The sequence below is a fragment of the Taeniopygia guttata genome, chromosome 18 (genome assembly GCF_048771995.1).
Source record: "Taeniopygia guttata chromosome 18, bTaeGut7.mat, whole genome shotgun sequence".
Lineage (NCBI taxonomy): Eukaryota > Metazoa > Chordata > Aves > Passeriformes > Estrildidae > Taeniopygia > Taeniopygia guttata.
The window spans coordinates 8246260-8267017 of record NC_133043.1 but is presented as its reverse complement, the minus strand read 5'-3'; the positions used below and the strand labels follow the sequence as shown (position 1 = coordinate 8267017).

Genomic DNA, 20758 nt, shown 5'->3' with positions numbered 1-20758 from the left:
TGCAGAGAAGAGATGCATCAGATTTAAGAAGACAGGAGAAAGAAAAACAGGGATGGGAGGACGGTGCTGAGTAGAAATTACTATGGGAACACTTGCTCTGCCTCAGGTGAATAAGGAGCAGCACCCAGCCAGGCCACAATGGAGCTCCCTCTGCTTTCACTGCGCTGTCACAGCTCCAGGCCCTGCCATCACCCCACTGCCACGGCCTCACGTGGAACAGAGCACTGATACAGGTCTGGTTTTGGGGTAGAACATCCCTGTACATGACTGGACTGCAGCCCTGCCAGGCACCCCCAAACCCCAGAAGCAGCATCAAGCCCCATCACTGAACTAAGTAACTGTTGAGATTAACAATGTGAAAATAATTTGGGATGCTACAGAACTGAGATTCCCAAAACCCATCAGGGAAGCAGGTGGCACCATTTGGAGCTCACAGCCTCCTGCCCTTACCAAAAGGGCTATACTCATATTTTTCGGACGTGTATTTTTCTTTTTGTTTTTAAACAGCCTCCCCATGTCTGCTGCACATCAAGGCATTAATACAAACCCAGGTGAGGCAGATGTGCCAACATAGGAGCCCACAGGGCAGACTTTGCCTTATCCCATGGACCCAGAGCAAAGACAGCCAGGAGTTAGTGTTTCCACAGGTTTATAAATCTGATAAATACAAGTATAACACCCTACCCACCACAATGGGGCAGGGGAGAAAGGGAGTCCCCAGGGTTGCTGAGAGAGCACTGGCTTGTACTTGGCAGCTGGAGAATTCACAACAGCTGGAAATTTATGCTGATGTGTCAAACAGCTTCTCAATCATCTCCCCCACCTGGTCAACCTGGTATTTGATGTATTTCTCAGGGTTCTTGGTGAAGGGCACGTTGCCAAATCTACAAAAGAAAACAGGTGACAAATAACTGGAACACAGCAAAGAGACTCACTGGTCCCTCCTCTGTCACAAATCAGCCCCACTCCAGCACGCCCCACTCCAGTGACAGAGTATCCTGTGTAGAGCAAATGACCTGGTTACAACTGGCCTCACAAACATGAACAGCCCAGAGTGGCTCAGGGCTTTGTGCTCACTGACCAAGGAATCAGGGTGACAGCAGATGCCTGCAAATACTCAAGGTCAGCTTGGGGATGTCTGAGTGTGCAAAGTAGAGAAGCTAAGACAGGACAATAGCAAAGTGGCTTGCTCAGGTGATGCAAGGCCCCAAAGACCTCAGTAAACCCAAAGAGGAGAGGACAGTGCTGCAGGGGGTCTCACCTGTTCAAAAAGGCACCATAGGTCTCTTTCACAATGGTTTTCTGTGCCCGGCGGATTTTGTCCCGTTGCTCCATGTCTGGGATTGCCCAGGCCTTCTGGATCTTACACAGCTCCTCCAGCCCGTCGTTAAAACCCTGTCCAAGGGAAACTCAGTGAGCATCCCGTCTGCAATCACATCTCCACATCCAGTCTGATGCTCCTTCCCCTCCCTGCTGATCACCAAGAGGTCTCCTCCTCAGGCAGATCTGTGTCCCAATCAACCAGGGCATGTTCTGACACCATCCAACACCTCCTCACCTTAAAGCGCTCCTTTATCATCTGCCTCTCCTTGTCCTTGAGCTGCAACAAGGAGGGAAAGCATCTTATTTCATCTCCAGAAATAAATATCCAACACCAGTGTTTGCCCACAACTCCCCATCCAACCTAAGCAATATCCAGCACTTGGTTTGGATTCCCTCTCCTCCAGCAGTGAGGAGACAGATGCAGAGAGCAGCACACACCACACTCAGCTGAAGTAGGTTTAACAAGGATAATCTTCAGCCAGAACATACATAAAATAGACTTTTCATGCTTCCAGTCCTTTCCAAGGGAACATCTCAGGGTTTTGAAAATCCAGAATAGAGGCGTCTGCCTCACCATATTCTGGTGAATATGTAAGAATGGAGGCAGAGATTAAAAGACTTGGATGAATCTAGGACAAGGGGGATCAGAAGGCACTGCTGCTGTCCACTTGTGCCAGCCACAGTGGTCACTCTGCAGAGTGATACTGGCATGACACATGAAGAAGGTTTCTGAGAATTTTTTATGACAAAAGAGATGGTGTTTCTGGCAACTTCCATTGTGTCAAGCCCATCCTTGCCCATCCTCTCACCTTCACTCCTGGCTGAAAGACAGGCAGGTTTCTCTCCGAGATGTAATCTGTCACCTTCAACCAGCTGCATTTGCAATGAGATGGGAGAGAAGCAGAGTTACTCACACCTCTACAGAGCACCTCTGTCTTCACCCGTGACCCAAAGTCCAACTCAGGCAATATACACCCCAAAACTTCCCACAGTGACCCCTTCCCAGGATGGATTAACTGCTTGGAAACCAGACATACTCCGCCTTGGTTTTAGCCAAGTTTCTGGTTTAGGTGAATCTCTCCCACTGCTCCAGCAGCTCCCAAAGAGCTCCCAAATGACAAAAGCAAGGCAGAGGCAGAGGATGTCACCGACCTGCGCTGGTAGGTCTGGATCTGCTGCTCAATGAGCTCCCGGTAGGATCTCTCAGCTGTTTTCTGTGTCACAGCCACCAGCTGGATCAGCTCAGACCTGGAAGAGCAGGAAACCTGAGGAAGCATCTGAGCCAGCTGCTCTCAGGATGGCAGCATTTCAACCCCTATCAACAAGTTCCTTTCAGCCCTTCACAATAAAATGTTCCTTGAAATGTGCACACTGCGAGACAGAAGCAATCTGAGTTACTTTCCACAGCTGCATCCTCAATCCTCCCATGATCAAAGGATGCTCTAAAACCTAAGGCATTTCCTAATGCTTTTATCTTCCACTCTCAGGTAACATGAGGCTTATAATACTGCAAAACCTTCAAAGAGGCAGTTTCAAGGACAGAAGAAAAAGCAGATATGAGGCTGGCAAGTAAGTGTCCTCAATGCATAGCTCTGCTCCAAAACCATCCTTTCAGTCTTGGACTTGAGGGACATTCACTCAGGACACACACTTACTTCTCCAGAGATTTCAGAATGTAGTTGTAGTTGTTATGCAGAAAAATGGCACTCAAAGCTGGGTCTTCATAAACCTTGGATTTGCTAAGCAGGTTAAGCTGCAGGTTGCCCAGAACTTTGCCTTAAAGAGGGAAAAACACAGAACAAGAAGTTTTGCACTGAAACTAATTATTGACAAAGCAAACCAAGCTGTGGGCCCACAGCAAAGTGAACAGCATGTGCCTGACTGCCTGTACAAAGGCTACAATCACATGTACTTAACAGCCCTTACACAGATTTTTCTTCAGCAAGTCACCAGAGCCTCTCTGAAAACTACTGCCTTCCATGCCTTGACAATGGAGGTGCACTTTGGCTTCAGAGGAACTCCCAGAACCTGCCACAATGCAAGCTCAGGTCTCAGAAGCTGAAGAACCTGATCTCAGTTGTAACAGAAAGAGAAATCACTGATGTCACTTCCTTAAAACTCCCCTTTGGCAGCTGGGAGCCTTCATGGGGTTGAAGGTGACAAAGGTTTAAGGGAACAGCTCTGCAGCACAGTGAGCTGCTGCACTGTGCTTTGTCCTGTCTTACTCTAACAGCCAAACTCTCAGTCTGACCCTTTTTTCATCCTTCCCATCAGACTCCAGCTCAAATGTGGAAAGATCACGTGGAGAAGAGACACAGCCTGTGCTTTTCACCCAGGAACGAGCCCAGTAAAGGCTTGTCCATGGGGCAGAAGCAGGAAGCTGATGCCTTCTAGGGGCTACCTAAAAACAGAGGCTCAACAAAATTAAAATAATAAAAAGCAGTTATATTTACTGAAGGGCCTCCAGGTACATTCCAGCCCCTCCCCTGGGGCTACACCCAAAAACGGACAGTGGGTCACAGATTTTCACAGTTTTATAAGTTTGGTCCATTTACATACTGGGGGTAAATCTTCCAATTACAGCTTCAGGTAATGAAGTAATTTACCCAAAGTTTGCTCCCATTACAAAGTGAGTTTACATCACTTTGTAATGTTTTGCTCACATTACAAAGTGATGTAAACTCACTTTTGTTTACATCTCTCAGGGCCTGAGGCAGTGAGGCGGCCTTGATTGCCAGGACTAGAGAGGAATTGTTCTGTCTGACCAAAATGGGAAAGTAGTAGCTAACACGGTATATGGAGTTTAAACACTAAAGAATTGCAGGATTACAAATACATGAAAATACAAAAGCTCAAATCCTAAGGCAGCAAAGGTGTGCAGGGTACTCACATATGTAGGTGCTCAGCAGCCGCCTGCTGAACTCTGAGCTGTAGCTACTGGCTGAGGAGCTGGTCTCTGAAAGGAAAGTCTTAGGCCAGTTAACATGCCCTGGGAAGAGGGGGGTTGTGTAGTCAGCCTGCCTCTATCCCTCATCCCTGTTGCTATGGAATTAACTCCCACTGACAGTGAAATATCTCCTGCTTCAGAGCCCACTGTCAGCAGCTCATCCAGGGGGCAAGGGCTCTGCCCCTCAGTCCTTGTGTCTGCATCCAGTGCAGAGCACCCCGGCACAAATATCTCCTTTCCTTCCAGATGCTCGGGGAACATCCTTTTGATCAGAAAGAATCATAAAACTCCTCCTCCCCATCCATTCCCCCAGCCTGAAAAGCGTTGGTAAGCACTAGAAACTGGCAATCAGAGAACAATGAGCTGGAGCTGTTAACAGCAAGCACACAACAGTAATTGAAACAAGCAGAAGGGCTCTGGAAAGCTTCAGCCATCCCCATGGTTGCTGACAGGGCCTGCCTGGCTCTAGGAGGGACTGAGACTCCAGGCTGGCACATGCTCCTCCGTCTGGAGATGCCTTTCTGCCCTCAAGGGCTTGTGGGCATGAGGCCCACAAGACACGTGGGATGGCCACCTCCTCCTGCCCCCTCCAGAGAGTTTGGCAGTCAGACCTAGCTCGGGTGGTCCGAGTTCACCAGCACCCCATGGGAAAGGCCTTGAGGCTCCTGTTGCTGGGAGCTGGACAATGAGGAGCTGAGTGCACATGGGATAAAGCACGACACCAGCTGGGCCAATCTGCTACCTGTGCCAAAGAGAATCTGTGCCATCCTGAGCCTGTTTCAGTTCTTGTGGCATCCCTCATTGTCTGCTGCTGACAAGCCCTCCCTATTCTCTCTGGCCCACTGGCAAGGATTATTTACCCTCCCCTTCTCCCCCTTTTCAATTACGTGTTTATTTATTTACAACTGCTGGAGGATAAAGAATTAACATCCATCACCAGAGTCTGAGGCAATATGAACAGGTAGGTGTGGGTAAGTTTGCTTACCTCTGGGATCTAAAGGAATATTGTATGTGTCCCCAAGAACTACAGAGATTAGGCAGAGCAGAGAGAAAAGGGGAGGGATGAGAGAGAAAGAGAAATGCAAAAGTGCAAAAAGACAGGTTAGAGACCACCATTCCTTTGAGAACAAAGCAGATATTAACACAGAGCAGCCACAGGCAGGTGCACAGAAGAGCAGGCAGGAGTCCCTCCAAGGCCACAAATGGAATGGAAATCACAGAGGAAAGGCAGAGTCCAACCTCCTTCCCCTGCTGGAGACATTGTTTGCATTGTTATTGGTTGTATTTAGCACAACACCTCATTCCAAATCAGTCCAAACCCACTTTCAAGGCCAAGCTACTTCACATCTATGCTGACTTTTCAATCAGCTAAGAGAGATCTCACTTCAAGACAACTTGTCAAGACTTCCAAACGGTGCTGACATCACTATTCAGGGAACAACATGGGAAACAGCTGTTCCAAGAAAAATTTCAGACCATTTCTTTGGTCAAGGAGAAAGAGCCAAGGCCTAGAAGGACCTGAGCATAGTGAGCTTGCAAGTGGAAAAGGCCCAAGGCAGTGCTAGAAGAGATGGGGCAAAAGCAGAGACATCTTAGTTTGAGTTTAGAATTAGCAAGATTTCCAAACTGAACTTTGCAGGTAACAGTTTGGAGGCAGCTCTAAGCTTCCTCCTATCTCTGCTGCTAATGGGCTCTTTAACCCTCTCCAGTCTGTGCCTCCTCTGTGCCCTCTGCCCCCTGAATCTCCAGGCTGCTCTATTCCAACCTCCTTGAAAGCACAAGCTCTGCCAAGGCCAAGAGCTCACTGGAGAGCCTGGAGTTGCTGCTCTGCACAGAACCAAGAGTCCCACTCCAGCTGATAAGCAGCACCACCCTACTACATGAGCAGCTCTCAGCTTCTCATCTATGCGTTTATTTCCACAGTGTGTCTCTTCAGCAGCCTGAGGAACAGAACTAAAACTTGTCTGACACGATGCACAAATGGTTCCAGTGTCCCAGCTTGCCCACATCTCAAGGTTGAGGAGATTCTTGCTGCTGATGTTGTACTCTGAGCAGAGGATGGTGCTGTTCACACACAGAGCCCAGCTGGAGCAGCCATCCTCACTCCAGTACAGTCACACAGCATTAGGCCAAGGCCAGACTTGGAGCTAAAAGACCCAGGCATCCCCTCTAAGAGCACACCAGCAGTAAACACCATCTTCATTGTACCTGCCAGGAGCAAGTGTGGAAGGCCAGCAGGGAACTCTTCATCCCTTGGAGTTCTCCAGACAATCAACTATGTGGTCAAGGCAGATCAGAGGACAAGACAAACCACAGGGTGAAGGACAGGAGGAAAACAAGCTCACAGTGCATGTTGAGGCTTGGTCACTTCAGGGAAGATGTCCAGGGAATCTGAGGAAGGAACTGCATGCCCAAGCAAGCCCCATGCACGTACATACCTTGTGAGGCCAGCATGGCACCGGCTGTCTCCTGGAAATCCAGTAATTGCTGTAGGAAAAGGATGGCCTGGAAACAAGGGAGGGAATTTAGGAGCAACCAACATTACATCTCCAGTGGTCTGCTATTAAGGATCATAAAAAACCACTTAACCCCCACACTTAGAGGCATTCAAGAAACAAATCACTACACTCCTCTGAACTGCTGGGTTTTCCCCACACAGTTCCACCACAGCTGAGCAAGGGTCACCAGCTCATCCTGCCACGGAAACCAGGTAATTGTGTAATTGTTAATGCTGAGACACCTTAATTTAGGAATTTTCCCTACTGCTCTTTTTAAAACTCCTTCAGAAGCTGTTTTCCACAAAGGATGGTTCAAATCATCATCACGTACATTGCTGGTGAGTTCGTGAACTGTCCCATCTTTTGGCATGTTGTACTCCTTGTCTGGATCATTCTAAAAAGGGAAGAGACAGACATAAGGTGAGCATGTAAGGGGAGACACCTACAATACAACTGCTGCTACAAGTGAGCTGAAGGCTTCTTCATCCAGCCACTCCCAACAGCCTCAGGCCCAGCTCTTACAGTGCCATCTCCTGGTGCTCAGAAACCAGAGCTACCAGAACCTCAGGGCTCTGTTCAGCATGTGACATCACACCTTCAGCTCACCTACCATTCACCAAGCCCATCTTACACAGAAACAGCTTAATATGAGTCCTCCAAAACTTTTCAAGGCAGAAATTTTCCTTTCTGTTTAAATAGAATTAATTATGAGATAAACTTGGTGTCTGCAGAGGCCTGGATGCTCATGTCAAATTATTTGTAGGATGCCTGTTAAGGATCTTAGGCAAAGGCCTTCTGTGTTTGAAACCAGCATCAAGCATTTGGTATTTGACTGTACCAAGCAATCCAGCAAGTTCCTGCTTCAGCCAGAAACTACACGGTCTCATGGAAAGCTGAAAGCTAAACTAGAGGTTTTGTTCCAAAAAACCCTCTTCCAAGCTGATCAGAGACCACTGAGGAGAATCCTACCTTAATGTTGTCTGCAAACTCTTCCAGTGCCTTTGCACCAGTGGTCTCCATGGAAGTGATGAGCCCTGGCAGTTTGTTCTTGGTGCCTGCTGCAGTTCCCTGGAATAGTTCCGCAATAGATCAGAAAAGGAAAACAAATAGTATCTGAACTTCCACCCAGCACAAACCCCACCTCATACCCCACGCCAGCATCTCATTCTCAGCTCCCCATATGCCAGAAGAATATTTACAGCAACATCAACAACACATGAAATCCCACATTCTCCAGGCAGAAAGGGCAGATGTTGTGGCGGTCCATTGAGGTCAGGACTTGAACTGAAAAGAGCTGCTGCTGAGGGATGCTGAGTTGCTGGCCCCCCAGCTCAGATAGGAGCAAGGTGCACTTGTGCAACTGCAGTCCATGCTGGGGGAGAGAAGCAGCATGGCTTTGCTCAAAGCCACTGTGATAATCCATTTCAAAAAGATCTCCAGATAACACAAGCCACAGGACCCTCTCCAATCCCATCACATCTACCTGCAAGACCTGGTCGAATTCCGGCTTCATCTGCTTGAGATGCTTCAGGATGGGGAAGATGGTGAGCACAGCTGAATAGTCGTGTCGGATGATGGCTTTTCGAGCAGCTGAGACAATGTTATCACCCTCCATGATCAAGTTATCCAATGACTCCTGCAACAAAGCCAGAGACTCATGAGGAAGGAACAGGGCTTCTGCTCAGGCAGCACAAAGGGCTCAATGCAGGACACCCATTCCAGATGACCATTTGGCTGATACATCATTTGTGGTACCAGTGAGGGACTCTGAGCACATGTTCTCCAGGCTTTGTACAGACCCTGGCTCCCTCAACAGGTCCTGGAGGACAAGGCAGCATCCTTTCCAAGCACAGAGGCTCAACTGACCTGGATGAGAGAATCAAAGGTCTTCTTCTGGTGGTGCTCTGGGACAATTTCTGTCAGGAGCTGGTATTCACTCTGGGCCAGTTTGACAAAGGCACTGACGCAGTGGATGTACGCGTCGATCTCAATGTCGAAGACGTCGTCCCTCCCTGCAAGGGCAAGATGCCTTTGGTTTACACAAGGAGCACGAGGTTCTTCTGGGACAGCTGATTCTGGCTTTGCATGTGTGAGAACAAGTCATCTTCTCACCATTACTGCCCTGGTTTTGTGTGTGGGAACCTCTGAGTACCCTGCAGGAGGCAGGAAAAGCCACCCACAGCTCAGGAAATGCACATCAGGGCACCACCTCTTTCCAGCCTCATGACAGAAGTGAAGTTTGGAGCTCCTCTGGGATACAGACTAAATTTAATCAAGGGCTTGAACACAGAGTACTAAACTCAGGAAGGTCTGAGGTGAATTATTCAACATCTCTGCTTGTATTTTTAGAATTCCTTATCTCCATCCATCATGCAGATGAACTGCCATTTGGCAATAACATTTCTGAGAAATAAAAGGCTGTCCTGGAAGGCAGCTTCTTCCCACTTGCAGTAACAAGATAAAAAACGAGGCTGATGAACATTTACATCTTATGAAGCAGGAATATCAGCACAGCTAGGTGAGTTATCTGCCATACAATGCTGCATACAAATTCAAATATCTCAGTCTTGAAATATGAATATCTCAGTCAAAGATCTATCAAAGATCCTACATGGTAGGCATGAGAAGTGATAAAAGGGCCAAAACCAACCCATGCCAACCACTGCTGGATGCAGACACAGACAGACCCCATCCTGCAAGAGAGTAAGATGACACAGAGAGGCCTTCTTTAAGCTATAGGCTGCTGCTTCTCTCCTCCCACAGACTTTTGATGGAAAAAGAACCAATTCTTCCCCATGCTGACAGGTCCTTCAGGTTTATATTTCAGAAGTTTTGGTCAGCAGAGGAGACACAGACTGCCTGCTGTGCAGTGGTGCACTGTAGGGTGTGCTGCACTGCTCCCTTTCCTGCTTGCTTTGCTTCAGCACCCAAAGGCCAGCAGCCATCTACAAGAAAATGTCCCTCAACATGGTGACCTTTGCTTGGACAAAGTTGGGTTCTTTGTCTGAGGGCTTAGAGAGTGTGATTAGTAGCAGTGAATTCTACTGAGAAGAGCCAGAGCTTCTTAGCCAGAGGAGGCTCATGCTTCAGGACTGCCCAGAGAGAGGAACAGCCCTGGCTACACCAGAGCAGTGGAACATTCTGGGAAGCAGGGGGGACCAGCTGGCTCCCAGGGCCACCCCGGTACTTACCTGCAGCCGGCCCGTGCTTGTCACCCAGGGCATCGGAAAGGTGCTTAACGCGTAAGTCATGCTCATGGCCTAGTGAGATGGCAGCTGGCACAAACAGAAGGCGCAATTTATCCAGGGTGGTCACAGCAAGGATGCTCACTCTGGCTGGAAGCTGCTTCAAGCCTGGCTTATTTGATCTGGTGGACACCTATTTCCCTACGGTCCCAGGAATGCTTCCTGACCAAATCCTTTTGTTGGGCTACAGAGCGGTAGCAACCCTTTGAAACCTGATGAGAAGTGTGAATTAAGTTGTTTCTTGGACCACAAGAGTCCTTTAAACCTCCTGCCATATGTTCTGAATGGGATTGCAGGCATCAGAGTCCAATTTTTACCCACAACCATTAAAAATCCGAACTCAAAGGCCCTCTCCTGCTCAGCATGAGGATTTTCCCCCATGTGAGTGATGTTAGTCACCATCTGGGGTTTAGCAGGCTGCAGCACAGATGCTGAAGAGACCTGCTTAGGATGGATTCATAGCAGGAGGCAGGATTATCTTAGAGATGTTTTGAAGCATCTTCTCCCTTATCTGGCACAACCTCTAGGAGCAGAGGAGGTCAGAAAACAGGAGTCAAGCATTTAGGCAGGTCTGCACAGAGAAGATGTACAGGCACAATGCACTGAGCTACCTGTGGTCCAACACTTCAGCACCAGGTTTGGAAAGGTCACTAGGAAACTGAATGTCTCAAGTTCCAGGCAAAAAGACGAGAACAGGAACACCACAAGCAGATGTCAGCAGAGCTTCCATTACCCAGGAGGCTGTGGTGGGTCAACGTTAGAGGTAATAGTCCTCTCCACCTCTACTCATGCTTATGGAGACTCTGAAATTCAGATAGTAAATTCTGAATATATAGAGTAAATAAAACAAAATTATTTGGCCCTCCAGCATCTCCTTGGTTCCCCAATCCAATGCTGTTCACCAACACTGAAGTAATGGAAGCCCCACATGGGAAAGCAAGACTGATACACAGAGAAAGTCAAGGGTGAAGTGGCTTGAGCTGTGATTACCTTCCATAGGAATGAGGTTAGAGGCCCCCTTTTTCCCATCTAGACCATGCTGAGAGTACTGTTTCAGAAGGTTCTGAGCCTTACGGATCGTGCCTGTCACCAGAACCAGAGAGAAGAGACAAGAAGACCTAGAAAATGAGTGAAAGAAAACAAACCCAGAACACCAGCCCTCCACCAGCAAGTCACCTGGGCCCAGCAAGAGGATGCTGGGCAGCAATGAGGATGCTCAGCACGGGAACGTGAACCCCAAACTCATGTCCAAGTGTGCAGATACAATGGCATTTCCAGAATGCTTCCCTGCTTTGAGGCTGGGGGCATAAATTGCAGCCAAGGATACAGAATCAGTTTGGAGACACTGCATGGTATGGCTGGGTGATAAACACAACCAGAGAAGGGAAGGCATGAAATTCCCTTCTCTGTAATGGGTTTATTGAAGTTGGTGCTCCACATCCAAGCACAGCAAGAAGGTTTGCTGCTTTTCCTCAGCTGTGGAAGCAGGGCTTTGCATGTGGACAATTTGTGTCTGGTAACACACTGCCTGCTCCTTGGAGCCACAACTGCAGTCACTTAGTAAGAGGTGCCTTTCTGAGGGGTATTTTCTGAGCATAATCAATAAAGAGCCATCAGGAGCCCCAGAGCCAAGACAAGGAATGGTAAAGGAAGCAGTAAAAGGGTGACAACCTCTGGGCTTTTTTTGCAGCAGAAATTCCCATCAGAGGAATCCCAGAATAATGGATGCTGCCCACCCATGTGTAACTTGCATTAAGCCACCCTAATCCCCAAGACACTTCTCTTCCAAAGAATTGCAAATCAATTAAAACCATGGAAAAAAAAAATAACACTGGGTTAAAAGATTTATACTTTCAACACACAAAAACCAGACAGAACTGAACAAAAGACAGTGCTGGATATAGAGCTGGAAAGCACAAAACAAAGCATTAATGTGACAACTGAAGCCTAGGCAGTGTTTCCACATTAAAAGGTTAGCTGTCATGCAACAAGCTACAATTATCACAAGCACACCGACACCCTCCCATAGCAGACCTTTGCTGTTGCCTGCACAACAGGGAACTGGAAGTTTTGGGAAGGTGGAAGGGGTTTCTATAGGAGACCCAAATGAAACAGAACTGGGCTGAGTAAAATGAAGAAGCCAAAACCATAAAAATGCTGCTGCCAAAATTCAGAATTGTTCTTCCGCTATGAAGTAATAAATACTTCAAACATGCAGAGGATCTCTACTTTCACCACTAACTGTGAGCCCCAGTGCAGCCTGGAAATGAGTGCTAGCTGCCCAAATACTGAAGGGAGCCCAAGTACACACTGCTGCACAGCCCTGGAACAGCATTCCAGGGTGCAGGACAGCTTCACCCCATAAAGGGACTTATGGCAAGGGAAAGGAAACTTCAGATCCCCCAGACAGTGGGAGAGAACAGGTGAGAAATGTTCCTCTTGAATTACCAAACTGCCTTAACCTGGTGCACTTACTAAATGACAGAACACGGCTCCCAAAATGTAATATTTCACTGGTAATATTGTCCTTCTACCAGCTCAGTGTTCTCAATCACTTTGTAAAGAAAGAAAAACTCATATCCATGAAACATTTTCTTCTAACAGGAAATTTCTCCCCTCATGACCTACACCTGGGAGATGGGAAGGATGAGAAGTCTCACGCCCTTGCTGGCTGAGGCATTTGCTCCCAAGCTTCTGCCATATGATCATATGAGGGCTATGCCTCTTCTTCCAAGCTTCCTTATGCTTCTCACACCCCATATTTCCACTTTATTCTTAGTTACTTTCAGAAACCTCAAGAGCTTGGGCACACCAGCAAGCTCCTCTGAGCAAGGAGAGCTCTTTCTTACTGCTGCTTCCATGACCCAGCAACTGCAGAGTAGCTCAACTCAGGTACTGTTCTTCCACCTTTCCCATTTTCAAGCATTTAAGGGGAGGGGAAAAATGCAAAAGAATAAAAATAGAGGGTGAATTGGTGTAAAACCCAAGCAGACATTATAAATGCTGTTGCTGTGAGCAGGTTCTCACTCCACAGGTATGCAGTGGATGTTTTCACAGCCCACCCGTGATGGTTTCTTCTCTTTTTCATATTTTTTTCCTCTTTTTCTCAATTTCAGGAGCTGATTATGCTGCATTTTATTTGCATAAGCACAATTACCTGTGTTTACTGACACACACTGAGTGTTCAGTGTCCGGGGGCATCACTTGAGTGCTGCTGGATCCCTCTGACTTGGCATCATAATTAGGCTTTAATGGATTCTGGTGGAAGCCAAATGTTTTTGTTCCAGGATTGTTTTCCCCTATTAAGCAGCTCCCTAACCAAATGGGACTATGTTTCAGCTACTAATGAAAACATCACATTCAAGCCAGGCAGTGATCAGTCTGGGAAACAGGAATGGGCTCTTTATTCTCCCACTGAACGTGCCTTTAGGTACTACCTCACTGGAGCACTAAGGAAACTGGGAAAGAGCCTCCCTGTAGTCTGAAAAGAGACTCCAAAGGTCAAAAACCACCTGAAACCTTTGCTTCTGTGGCCCAATTGTTCCAGAGAGTGGGGTTTGGGCATGCATGAGATGTTTTTCCACATGCAACTGATTCTCTTGTTTCTCTCTTCCATTAGGCAGTTTTCTATCCAAGCAGCAGGGCAACATCCTCTTTTCTCAAGCACCAGCTGCAGAATCTGCATGAAACCAGACAATGCCCTCGGGCTTTTGTAGGCAGCCAGGCCAGGTGGCCCCATCCTTCCCCAAAAGTGCAGAGCTTCCTGCTGCTCTCAAGCCCAAAGAGAGCACAGGGTCTACAGGCATCACAAAGAAACTTTATTTTATGCACATATGTTTGCAGCAGGATGATTTAGGAGCCTGAATACACCTGCTCTCTGAGATGGAGTGCTGATATTTCAAATATCAAACTAAAACCAGAAAAAGCCCACAAATCATCAGCTCAACTTGACCTGTCAAGTGTCACTTAAAAGGAGACAACTGTGCTTTAGAAGCATCTCCAGCAGTCAGATTTTTAACTGCATGGTGTAATAACAGGAGACAGCACAGGGTACATCAACAGACAACACAGGAATAGAGAGATGAAGACCCTCTGAAACAACATATGGATATGGAGCATGTTCTCTAGAATTCAGTACAGTCCCTGGGGCTATCTCTGCCTTGTTACCCTGCTCCTAATACCTCACCTTCCCTAAATCCTCTCTTGTGCTTTGTTTTGTGGTAAAAAGAAAGCTATAGCACATCAGATTTAGTTTGTTATTTACCCCTTGCAACAGGTTAAAGTGTGCATTGGGGTGTGCACTGGGATATTCTTCCTCAAGGACCAAGGAAATCAAGTCTCTTGTTGGAACTGTCAGAAAACCCCCTTATCTGAAACTCAGATTGGCAGAACTTGGCTTTACTTACTGAAATAAAGTAACAGAACAGAAAAAAACCTTTGTCCAAATTGAACAAATGTTAAACCCAGGGGACTCAAACACCACCAGATAATGTTGCTCTGAAGAAAGCCACTGTGCCAGTGTGAAGATGGTGTGAGACCTCCACCTCAAGAGCTGTACTTGAAAGCTAATGGAATTGCAGAAAAAAAGTGAATCTGTGCCCAAAGACTCTATTTTTAATTTCACTGAAGTACAATTCAGCAGTCATAACAGATGGCTGGTGTATGAAGCTCAACATCCACTGTCCTTCAAGAGCTGCAGTCTGGTTCTCTGTCTGCTTCATGAAGATTGGAGACAAATGAGCCACTTTTTTTTCTTGGCAGCACAATAACCCAATGGATCACTTGAGACCATTCAGCTCCCTGCATTCAGACCTGCTCCATCTTGCAAAATCCAATTGGACATAAAGACAAGAAAATCTTCTGGCACATCTACAGCTGAGACTTTCCTCACAACAAGTAATTCTGGATGCCCAAATGCATCCACTTTAGAAGAGTACTGTTTGTAGGAATTTCTGCTCTCTAACGTGTGGGCTCCTCTCTATGGGAATATCCAAGATCTGAGGCTCTTTTAAAAAATCCCTAGGATTTTTCAATAATCTGCCCATAAAAACAAAGGATCTCCCCCATCTCTGACTCTTTATCTAAGAGCACAGGGGAGATACTATCACTTGTCAGGCTGCTCAGAAATGTTTGCTGACCATGCTGAATGCACAGCAATAAAAACACAGGAACCTTTTCAGAATCAGGTGATAACTGAGAAGTGTTGACCAAATCTGAAGCATCTGCAACCTGAGCTTCCCATGACTCAACTACAGAATCCCACTGGCACCTTTCAGTGCCTCTGAGCCTTACCAAGTAGTTCTCTGCTGACAGGGGAAAATTCACTGAAATTCAAACCAATTCCATCAGCTTTCAAGGACAGCTCCAGGGCACAGCAGCAATGGCACAGATTGATTTTGAAAGACCACAGGTATAAAGTCTGGATGCCACAGCCTTCCCCAGACAGCCCTCCCTCTCCAAATATCCCAGGCACACCCCCTGCTGCAGCAAGAAGAGGCCCAGCAAGCCTCTCCACACACAGAAGTGAAGAGAGAGAGCACCAGGGCCAGCACACACACACACACAGACACATTACCTGGGATGAGGACTGCATTCACATCAGGATTATAAAAATAAACACAACACAATTAAAATGGGTATTTCTTCTTCCTCCCTTTCCCCATCCCATCCATTCCCAGTCCCTACCCACATTTCTTACTATTTTCCTGAACCCAGTAAGAGTATTTGGACAACACAGGACAAAATATGGAAGGGGAGTACTGGCCAGGTAAACCTACAGAAATATGAACTTTTCTGATGTGATCACTGTTACAGAGGAGACAACAGAGTGCTGGGACACAGAGGGTCAATATCCCTGTGCTGGCTTTTGCTGCTCCTCCCAGCTGTGCTCCCACTAGATGGCACATTCCAGAGAGGGAAACTCCAGCCCCACACTCCCAAACTCCAGAATGACCAACCTCACCAGCTGCAATAAATGCAGAAAAACCACATTGTGAGAAGGAATAACCCACCAGCCACATTCATAGCTCTTCCCAAGACAGGCTGAGGCAAGAGCTTTAAGAGCCCTTCTAAACTTCAGACAATGCTGTATCTCATTTTTGTAGGCACCTACCTAATCTCTGTCTCAACTCCTGGGGGCTTCTTGCTTTCTAGCACAACAATAATTTATTCATAGCTAATGGCTGAAGTGAGGTGTTTTATCAGATATGAGCTTTCTATTTGCTGTGGCACAGCATTTATATTCTATATGCCACAGCTCTGGATTTGATCTGAGGTGCTCTAGATCAAATCCTTTTACAGCCCACTAAGGTCTCTTTTTACTCCTCTCCTTTGTTAGGGCCTTTCCCCTCCCTGTAGACAGGGTCCCATTACAGCACCCAGAGACAGAGCTGGTGGCTTGACAGAGTCTGTAATCCCAATGCTGAACCCAGAGCAGAAAAGTGCTTACCTCCAAAATCTCACCTAAATGTCCTAAAAACACACCTTAGAGCTACCTCAGCAATGAGAAGGCTGAAGATGTGTTAATACCCAGTGCAGCAATCCCTCCTGGGGGACTCACCTGGTCTCTTGATGGGCTTTTTGGTGGGGGTGTCCTTCCTTTTGTTCTGAATGGCAGGGGAATATGGCACCCCCGAGGAAGAGCTGTTCTTACGGAAATGGTCCTTCAGCCCCTTGATAGAGCGGTCGAGCTGCACAGAGCGGATTTGGAAGTAAACTGTCATGAAATCTGAGGAGACAAGGTAAAAATGAGATTACAAGCATACAGGGAACACTATATGGTAAAGCAGACACTTTGTGCCCGTGCATAGACTTAGAAGCATTTGGTGTAGGACCACAAGTCAGCATCCTTCCCTCCCAGAGCCTCTCCTGTTTTCTTCAAAAACTTCTCCCTTCCCCTGCAATCTTCATTCCAGCCCTCCCACCATTAACAACATTAATTCCACCACTACCAAATGGTGGAACTGACAGGAGATATTTGTGCAAGACATTGTCAATTCAAGTTTTTTGTTTCCAGCATGAGAGACTTCACACACTTTTCAGGATTCAGGCCACTCAGGAATTTAATGAGGTGCTCGTCATTTGAAAGCAGAATGCAAACTGACTAATAAAGCATGCTCTACATGCAGGAATTGCCTTTGATCATGGAAAATTTCTTAAGAAGCTTTTAAGGATGTTCATCATACTTGGTAGGCACAGTAATCCCCCCTTCAGGAGTGAATCATTGAGGTGGGGGGTGATTCTTGGAGCTGCATGAATGTAAAAGTTCACATTTCCTGTAGAAGTCTACAAAGTCACTCAGTCCTGAAGAAAAACTTAATAAAGGACTATAAAGCTCTAGGCAGTTCTTGATGCTGCAGAACAGGAAAGGAGAGACATGTACAGACTGAAGAAAGTCTGTGCTGCTTTCCCCCTGCCCTTGGTCACATTTCATACAAAGACTTCTGGTCATAAATATTTCCCAAATGGGAGTAAGTGTCCAGTGTCTTGCACATTTATAAAACCTGAGCACTGGATAGCTGCAGCTTCATCTGAAGGCATTACAGGTGCAAGTGCAGAGGATTTTTGCTACAGGACAGACTTTGCATTAACATAATTTATGCTTCGTTTACACAGCTCATTCTGTTCAACCAACAGACCATCACTTCACTCTCACTACAAAAATAAAAGCAGGATCTTCAGGTGCTGGAAAGACAGAACTACTCAGCTGAAAGGTGCCACTAAGGCACCACTCGTCCTGCCAGTGCTGCCAGATGGGCACAGGGAAGAAGAGGCAGCACCACCCACCTTGGTTCCTGCCGTTCTCCACCAGCCAGCCCGAGATGCGGATGATGTCGTGCAGGACGCTCTCCGGGAGGTGCTCCAGGGACATCTCCTCCTGTGTGTCCATCTCCTCATCCCCACTGATCAGGTCCAGGATCAGGATGGGTGGCACTGGCTTGGTGTGTCGTGTCATCAAACTGCGGAACTCCGATTCCAGGGATTCCTTGCCCCGCTCAAAGAGGGATTTCTGGCACAAAACACCAGGACAGAAGCAGAACAGGATTTCTGTAATCAGTCACTCAGGAGTATTTTTTCATAAGAACATCCTTTCTAACCACTGTCAAGTACTGCAGGCTTCAAACTCCAACCACGCCTGTATCTGAGAGACTTTTAAAGTGAATTCAATTTAAGAAATGCTTGGGAGTTGTTCAAGTGGGATTTAAACAGATCACCCATTCTGCTCAAGCAGCTGAAGGACTGACAAGAGCTGCTCAGGAGGTTCAATCAACTCCTCCTCCACAGGCGCAAGAGCTGCTTTCAGAGTCTTCCTGGCACAACAGAGAGAGAGCAAAATGCCAGGAGCAGAAATTCTGCCTAGAAGCCAAAGCAATTATTCCTTCAGCTGTGCCCAAACACCACCTTCCCCAGGCAGCAAACCCACAGGGGACAAGCAGGGGACAAGCAGCAGGGCTGTGTCTGTCCCCCTCTCATCCACAGGTTCCAGGTCCATGACCCACCACACGGTTCAGCTCCGGGCTGTCGGGGTTGTTGTCCTGGAAGTATTCCACTGCCTTCTGGATTTTGTCCATGCAATTCAAGTATTCCTCCAACCTCCCTGTGGGGCTAAAAATAAAAGCATAAATAAAAGGTAGTGCCCCAAGAAACAAACAAACAAACAAAATAACAAGAAAGCACCAGACCAGACTCGGGATAAAAAAAACAAGGGAAATCTCAATCCCCTTTTCTTTAGCTAGGAGGAATTCCCTTCTGCCTGCACTCAGTGCCACAGCAGGATGCCCAACCCACACAGCAAGTGCAGCAGCACTGGTGATGGAGCAGCACACAACTCTCAGCCTTGTTTTCCTCTCCCAGACAGGCCCTGATGGAAGGCAGAGGGAACTGCACATCCCATCTCAGACAAGAGCCATCCAACACCCTCCCAGACAAGGAGGCTCCAGAACAGCTCTGGTACATCCTGGATGCAGTAACAACCTCAATGGGCAAAGAAAACCTTTGGGAAAAGGTCAGAAGGAAACAGAGAAGCCACCAGTGCTCATGGAGATTGCAATGGGAGCACCTCTGAGAGATCTAGAAGAGATCCCAGTGCAGAGTCTGAGCTGTCTTTGCCCTGTGGAAATGGCTGAATGTCAAGCCAGTGTGGACTGAGGAAACAATGTGGGAAGGGTACCAAGCATACCAAGGGCGTGTGGAGTCAACTCCCTCACCTCTATCTCAAAAATCCAACAGCATGAAGCTCCCAGCAGGATTTATCTGCTCAACTCACCCTTCCTTGATGATCTTCTCTGTGTCCTTGGCCACATGGTAGTAACTAATGACATGATCCAAGCAGGACAGGGTCTTCTCCACGTTCTCCTGCAGGCGCTGCAGGTTCTCTGTCTGTTTGTGGACAGGGATGATGGAGTTCTCCAGCTTCATCAAACGGCTCTCAAAGGAGGAGAGGATTGAAACCTACACACCACAAGAGAGACCAACAGCTCAGAACTTCCTTCCTGTGGAGTGGGGTAGGAATTAGAGCTGGGAAGTCAGGGATCTTCAAGCCCTAGCTTTTCTTTGTGGGCTCTGCTACTAAGCAGAAGTCACTGAAGTCCAAACTGGTTCATCACTCCACATGCCTCAGATGGGCACCACAACAGCCTTGAAAAATAATAAACCTAAAAACCTAAGAAAAAGTAAAGCCAGGCCCAACATAAGGACATCCCTACCATGTTCTTGGTGAGCTGGTCGCTCTTCTCAAGGCTCTCTTTGATAAAGGACAGAGTTTCTTCTTCCTGCGAGTAAGATGTAAAAAAAATACTCTAAAATTCTGAACACTATGGTTTAAGTCACTAAACAGCACACATAGGTTTTTACCAACCTTGTAAACTCTGCTGCAAGCCATGTTTGGTCTGATGCTGATTCTGTGACCACATTTTAATATTACCACTCTTAACAGAAATCAGGGCAAGTAACCCAAGGTGGGGACACATCATGTAATGAGCCAGGGGGTTTATGAATTCGTTGTTTCCCTTTAATGCCATGAGCATCAGCACAAAATAAAATGAACACTTTTCCCATTGAAGCACAAGGACTCAGCACGCATTTCCCAGCCACAGCACAACACAGGTGCTGCACCGGCACCTTCCAAATCCACCGGGAACTCATGTGTGAGATGCAAAGCGGCCACCAAGGGCTGGATTTAAATCACTAAAGCCCACAGATGGTGGAGAGACCTCAAAGCCCACATGTAGAGGGGAATTGCAGCCTGTCAGGGCTGGTCTCACAGAGAACCTGACTGTGTGGAGAGCCCACTGATCCCGCCGAGAACTCAGAGGGGAAACCCAGGCCCACAGTGGGGAGCAGAGATACCCCCATCCCTGCAAACCAGGCCTTGAAGAGAACCCGGGGGTGCTCCCAAGCCAGGAGGGGGATGATCAGCGCCTTGAGGGGTCCCGGGACGGCCCCAGGCCCGGTGAGGACGGCCAGACCCAGCCTCGTCTGCCCAGCAGCGCCAGGGGGCTGCGGGCCCGCCCCCAAGCCCCAGCAGCGCCCGCAGAGCGCGCCAAGCCCAACCCCACCTGCTTGAGCTTGTCTTCGATCTCCCTCCTGCGGGCCGACACCTCCTCGCTCGGGATCATCGCGCCGCAGCCGCTCCGCCGCTCGCTCCCACCGCGCCCGGCCCGTCACTGCCGCGCCGCCATGATGGGCGCGGCGGCGCGCACCGGGCATGCGCAGAGAGCGCCGCCGCCATCTTGAGAGTGGCGCCG

General features: G+C 47.8%; 1 protein-coding gene across 11 annotated transcripts; it reads right to left on the bottom strand.

The window, feature by feature from the left end:
• Positions 1 to 632: 632 nt before the first annotated feature.
• On the bottom strand, positions 633 to 20758 carry EXOC7 (exocyst complex component 7). Of its 11 annotated transcripts, XM_030287624.4 has the most exons (22): positions 20570 to 20746; positions 19718 to 19783; positions 19279 to 19463; positions 18512 to 18617; positions 17799 to 18021; positions 16573 to 16740; positions 15589 to 15600; positions 11004 to 11096; positions 9960 to 10043; positions 8635 to 8780; positions 8252 to 8404; positions 7738 to 7836; positions 7100 to 7162; positions 6709 to 6775; positions 5256 to 5294; positions 4214 to 4279; positions 2979 to 3099; positions 2476 to 2571; positions 2133 to 2196; positions 1559 to 1600; positions 1262 to 1395; positions 633 to 884 (listed from the first exon to the last, which is right to left on the bottom strand). In XM_030287624.4, the coding sequence occupies exons 1-22, from the start codon at positions 20627 to 20629 to the stop codon at positions 782 to 784; spliced, it is 2190 nt and encodes a 729-aa protein (XP_030143484.1). In that variant the 5' UTR covers positions 20630 to 20746; the 3' UTR covers positions 633 to 781. The 11 variants fall into 11 exon arrangements, with proteins under 11 accessions (XP_030143484.1, XP_072793013.1, XP_012434069.1 ...); XM_072936912.1 differs by lacking the exon at positions 5256 to 5294; XM_012578615.5 differs by lacking the exon at positions 9960 to 10043.

What these genes read in the sequence shown, in the direction of transcription:
- EXOC7 (XM_030287624.4), bottom strand. Translation starts at nt 20,629, where the DNA reads ATGATCCCGAGCGAGGAGGTGTCGGCCCGCAGGAGGGAGATCGAAGAC. An exon ending in GAGAAGATCATCAAGGAAGG is followed by an intron (nt 18,618 to 19,278) that starts GTGAGTTGAGCA and finishes TTTTATTTTTAG; the next exon opens with CCCCACAGGGAGGTTGGAGG. An exon ending in CCTTTGATTCTCTCATCCAG is followed by an intron (nt 8,405 to 8,634) that starts GTCAGTTGAGCC and finishes GCTTTGTTGCAG; the next exon opens with GAGTCATTGGATAACTTGAT.